Source organism: Octopus bimaculoides, chromosome 28, assembly GCF_001194135.2.
Source record: "Octopus bimaculoides isolate UCB-OBI-ISO-001 chromosome 28, ASM119413v2, whole genome shotgun sequence".
In the NCBI taxonomy this organism is placed as follows: Eukaryota; Metazoa; Mollusca; class Cephalopoda; order Octopoda; family Octopodidae; genus Octopus; species Octopus bimaculoides.
The window spans coordinates 13,536,277-13,542,117 of NC_069008.1; the positions used below are offsets into that span (position 1 = coordinate 13,536,277).

Consider the following 5,841-nt stretch of genomic DNA (forward strand, 5'->3'; position numbering starts at 1 on the left):
ATATTAATATATATTTTTTTATTTAATCACCAAAAGTTACAACGTGTCTCAAGAGAGGAAAGTTTCGTGCATTGTCAAGTGGTTTTCAAATTGTGTGCGTGGGTGGAGATTTTTACCTTTACATAGAGGCCTAGTGAAATTAATGTATCACCGGATATTAAAAAAAAATTTTTGAACTTACATGGTCACGTGGATAATGAAAATTCTTTTCAAGTTGTTTGCCTGTCGAGCAGTTCAATGATTATTTAATAAATGAATAAAAATAAATTATGTAAACAGTAGGTTAAAGAATATATGAATATATAAACACACACATAAGCAGGAGTACCACATACTCGGTGCCCCAGAATAAACTTTCTATTTCACTGAAATTGGACAAATTTAAATAAAACAGACAAAATTTTATTTTATTAGTTAATTATCATACGAAATCAAACAGAATTTATAAACCTTACGTCAAAACTATATTGCAAATTTACAACATGTGCTCCGTCTGTATCCTTGCAAATTTCAAATCTATCCTTAGCATTGCGAACCACATTCTGAAGCATTTTAGGAATTATCTCCTGCTCTGCTAACTGAATGCATTCTTTAACAATTCTTTAACTTTGCTCCATCTTGGGAGTGGAGCTAGAGAAAATGATTGCAGCAAAATTGAAAGAAAAGCTGTCGTTGATAGATAAGTGGGATCCAACAGAAATGAAAGTAAAATTATAAAAATACGTTATAAAAATTATAAATTTAAAGACAAAATTAAAAATTTATACGTTTTTTTGACAGATATTAAACGAGATAAAAATAAATAAAAGTGAGTTTCTAAAAAGATGTCCGATTTCACTGAAATAGTTAATTCTGGGACATTCTGTATGTACGCGCATACACATACACATAATATGCATACATACACATGCACATACACACACACGTGCACACCGATTCAGACGTAGTTGTGTGGCTAAGAAGCCTGCTTTGCAATCATGTGCTTTGGAGTTCAGTCCTACTGTGCAGCACTTTAACAAATGTCTTCGAATATTTATAGTCCCGGGTTCTACTATACGACTATTTGTGAGTTTCGTTGAATGAAGCCGTATGGTCACGCTGTATAAAACAGATCTTTTGATTGGTTAGTTACGGTTTTAGGCGGATGAAGATGGCCATGGAATCAGCTGTTTCGAAACCTGGAAAATAATAAAACTAACAATGACAACAACAACAACAACATAAACAGCAAAATTAACAAGAAAACAATCAGTAATAACAAATGCATTTTTGGATTTAATTTCTATATTGAAGCACAAAAATATTTCCCTACATTAAGGTAGCGAGCTGGCAGAAGCGTTAGTACAAATTGAGAGTAGGGATCGAAGTAAACGACTTACTCACTCGCCCGAAATTTCTGGCCTTGTACTAAAATTTTAGATCAATATTTCCCTTCGTTATTGATGACATAATCAAATCTATTTGGAAAATAATTGATTCTTGGGATGTAAAGATCTTCAGCTTTCGATCGAAAGGAACATTCGATACTGTTTGTGACCTCATCACAATTGACAAAATGTCTCCTCTCTAAACAACGTTGGAATGGTTTGAAAAGATGGTAGTCAGATGGAGCAAAACCAGGGGAATGAGGGGGATGAGACAAAACCACTATGTTTTGTGCTGTAATATTTCCCTTTGTGTTAAGGCGACGAGCTGGCAGAATCGTTACCGCGCAGAATGCTTAGCGGCATTTCATAAGTCTTTAGGTTCTGAGTCCGAATTCCGCGGAGGTCTACTTTGCCTTTCATCCTTTCGGGGTCGATAAAATAAGTAAAAATCGACTGCTCGGGTCGATGTTATCGACTTAACCCTTCCCCCCGAAATTACTGGCCTTGTGCCAAAATTTCCCTTCGTGATTTGAGCAATATGTTCCTTGCTCCAGTTCATTCAGTTGTAGAAATGAGTTGCGATGTAATAGTTGCCAAGCTGTATCGGTCTTTGCCTTTCCCTTGAAATGCATCGGTGGCGTGGAGAGGAGAGACTGGCAGGCATGGGTGACTACTGGTCAGCCATAAACAAGCTTGCAGGGACTTGTCTCGTAGAGGGGAACATTCTAGGTGCAATGCCGAGGCTATTCATGAGCCCAAAGGGGTCAAATAGACTACGGTTGAGAAGCACTGGACTAATATATCCATGCTTAAATTCAGTCTTATGCAAGTACAAGAGACTACTACCACTACTACTACTACTACTACTACTACTACTACTACTACTACTACTACTACTACCACTAGTGCTGCTGCTGCTGCTGCTGCTGCTTCTACAACCTTAATATTTGAAGAAGACAACTTTATTTCTAAAACTTCCATTCCAAATAGTGTATTTTTAAATATTTTATATCTGCGCTACATCTCAATCAGTTCCATCAGCAAACATCACCATGGATACAATTCCTGGATAACACATAGCATCAGGCGGAAAGGGGCGTGGCTAAGTGCTTAGGGGTATTCAGCTCACAATAGTAAGGTCATGAGTTCGATACCCTGGTAGCGCGTTGTGTCTTGAGCAAGGTACTTTATTTCAACTTGCTCTAGTTCACTCAGCTGCTTGAAAATACCCCTTGTATTTCAAAGGGCCATCATTATTCATATTCTGTGTCGTGCTAAATTTCTCTCAGAACTACGTTAAGGGTACGCGTATTTGTGGAGTACTCAGCCACTTGCACGTTAATTTCGCGAGAAAGCTGTTCCGTTGGTCGGATCAACTGGAACACCTGTCGTCGTAACCGACGGAGTGCCATCAGACAGGATTACAACAAGAAAACTTTAGACATAAATTCACTTTATTACGTGGTTGTAAGGTAAGAAGCGTGCTTTCCGACGACATAAATGTGGGTTCAGTCCCACAACGGGGAACCTTCAGCAAGTGTCATCTACTCTAGGCCTTGGGCCGATCAAATCTTTGTGACGGGATTTAGTAGACTGCAACTGAAAGAAGCTCGACGTGTATGTATGTGTGTGTGTGTCTGTGTGTGTGTGTGTGCATGTTTGTGTATATATATATATATATGTATGTGTGTCTGTATGTGTGATTATGCCTGCATATTTGTCTCCTATCACCGCCTGACAACCACTGCTGGTATGTTTCCTCCCATTAACTTGATGATACCCCAGCATCGCCGCAGTCAAATGACTGAAATAAGTAAAAAATAAGAGATATCTACACCGAATTTCCCTCAGACATGTTGTCTGTTCATCTCTTGTCTCATTCTTACATGCGTTTCTTCTTTTCTCTTCTTATACACCCGAGTTGAAAAAATCCTGTCTTGGGATAGGAGAAAATACTGGAGGATCACTTAATTATGATCTTATTCAACATATTTTCCCACTCATATTTATACAATTATTGCAAGGGTCCTGTAAAAGGACTCGGAAGTTTGAGCCTCCAGCCAAGCATTTTGCGACACCCTTGAAGCCAAGAACTTTTCAGCACCCCTTCGTGCTAAATTCTCCAGACGTATGGATGTGTGATATTGTATCAAAGGATGATACTCTTTCTTAAGTACTGTGGGACGTATGCTTTCCTGAGAAGGTATAATAACACCGAAATATGTCCTGAGTTGTTTCTTATGTTTGCCACGCCATCATAAGGCTTTTAGTACTTATTGCATTAACTTGGCCGTGAGACAAGTTAAAACTGATGACTAAATACTTACCGTTATTCCAATTGATTTTCGAATCTTCACCTGAGTAGATTAATGCAGGCAACTGAAGTAACCGCTCCCATACACAGGGACTCGTTTGAACAACAGCGAACCAACCCGTGACTCTTTCACAACTTATATCGCTAGATGACACATAGAAACGACGTCCTGTGCTGTAAAAGGGAGAAAAAGAAGGTACTGTTATAGTTTTTATTTTGGTGTTATTGTCATTATCTGTTGTACCTATATTTCAAAGGGGCCAGCCTTGTCACACTGTGTCACGCTGAATATCCCCGAGAACTACGTTAAGGGTACACGTGTCTGTGGAGTGTTCAGCCACTTGCACGTTAATTTCACGAGCAGGCTGTTTCCGTTCATCGGATCAACTGGAACCCTCGACGTCGTAAGCGACGGAGTGCCAACAACAACATTGTCATTATCAGATGTAATTTAAAGGTTTGCCTGGCAACTACGTAATTGGGAGGTTTCCAAGTTCGAACCGACACTGCTCGGTGATACAGTGGACAAATACTATCTTCTAATTTACAAGCAGCGAAATCTTTGCGAGTGAAAGTTCCGTAGAAGTCATTTGTGTGTAGGGCAATATTAAGATGGACAGTCCCTATACATATGTAATTGACTATATTTGTTAGCTAGTTTAAAACTACCGCCTCACCCCTGGGCGAGGGGACTTTAATGGGGACAAATCTGATGGATATATTTCGGCCAGGTTTTATGTCTGAGAATAACTCCATCTCTTCTTCTTACCCAGCATTCACAAAGAGCTAGAACAAAATCCAGTATTTTGTCCTTACTCTTCCGACTAAGGAATATTTCAAAGGGGTCATTCTTAGTCGAAAATGATCAATGGTCAAATGTATTCCAGTTATTACTTTCCACTCTTCGGACTACATTTCCAATATATTCTATATTTATTCTTTTAAGACGGTTGGGTGAGATTTCTAGCGATATTTAGTGACTGTTATTCCTAGCAAATGAAACTATTATATAGACAGAGGTTACTGACAACTTTTGTAATTCTAGATCCATAAAGAATTACCCAAAATGTCCCTATGCACTAATCAGGTGATTATCAAATTCATCATCATCACCAATCAATATAAGTGTACATATGTCATTCTATGTTGTTATTAACTGATTTTCTTTTAATTACCTTATAGATAATAAGAGATTGAAGAGGAAAGGAAATCATTCAAATTTTCCATATATGGTCATAAGTAAATGGATCTCGCTCTGTTTCGAAGATGACTCTGAGTATTCACTTGTTTGATCAAGTGAAAATCCTGCTCAACGAATTAGTAGCGTGCAATTGAAACCACACACTTATAATCACAAACTGGACATCCTCACCACTATGCCTAGTGCCTTCATTGCTAGACAAATGTATGTATATATTTATATGTCTGCGGGCGCGCACGTGTGTGTATGCTTAGTTGTTAGTAGTGAATTCACACACAAATTTCGACGAATGCAACGAAATTAATCCTTAGGTTTTGCAGGTGAAAATTAATTAATATCAATTCCGGAATTAAATTGATAACAATTATTGCAATGTTAGAAATATAGGGGAGGTGTATATAGCTGATTATATAGACACTGTACTTCACCGGTACTTTATTCATAGACACCAACAGAGTACAAGGGAATTTTAATCACAAAAGGTTTTGAACACAGAATGTAATTACAAATAGCTAATAAATATACAGTGATAATAATCACTTACTGCAATCTGATTGTGAAAAATCTTATAGTGCTTTGAGGTAAGTCACACCAAGGAGAACTTCTCAACTTTCCAAGAGAGAACCAGCTTTCAAGGGTTGTATTTCGTCCATCGAACACCATATTAACCACGGCTGTTTGGTTTTTATAAGCAACTAGTTTCACCTAAAAAAAAAAAAAAGGTTGTGGGTCATTATTCAGTGAGAAAGTAGCGCATGCAATCAAAGTGAGACTGGGGTACAAATATACGAAATCCAATATACCCATCATGACTACCCGTCTGATAAGTGTACGCCAGGCACAGGCATCGCAACCATATCTGCGCGACATGGTGATCTCATATCAAGATAAACAGCGCATGATCTTGCAGGTGGGGCCCAGTTAGATTTTACTCCCTCCTCCTCCTCCTCCTCCTCCTC

The 5,841-nt window shown here is 38.3% G+C and overlaps 1 protein-coding gene across 1 annotated transcript; it reads right to left on the bottom strand.

The window, feature by feature from the left end:
- Positions 1-35: 35 nt before the first annotated feature.
- LOC106880369 (uncharacterized) lies at positions 36-5,583 on the bottom strand. Its single transcript, XM_014930255.2, has 3 exons — positions 5,427-5,583; positions 3,695-3,855; positions 36-1,178 (listed from the first exon to the last, which is right to left on the bottom strand). Exons 1-3 carry the CDS (start codon positions 5,543-5,545, stop codon positions 1,129-1,131), a joined length of 330 nt encoding a protein of 109 aa, XP_014785741.1. The 5' UTR covers positions 5,546-5,583; the 3' UTR covers positions 36-1,128.
- Between the last annotated feature and the right edge of the window lie 258 nt (positions 5,584-5,841).

Coding starts and splice junctions, on each gene's coding strand:
- LOC106880369 (XM_014930255.2), bottom strand. CDS start 5,545: ATGGTGTTCGATGGACGAAATACAACCCTTGAAAGCTGGTTCTCTCTT. Junction 3,856..5,426: donor TTTTTCACAATCAGATTGCA/GTAAGTGATTAT, acceptor TCCCTTTTACAG/CACAGGACGTCGTTTCTATG. Junction 1,179..3,694: donor GAAAATCAATTGGAATAACG/GTAAGTATTTAG, acceptor ATTATTTTCCAG/GTTTCGAAACAGCTGATTCC.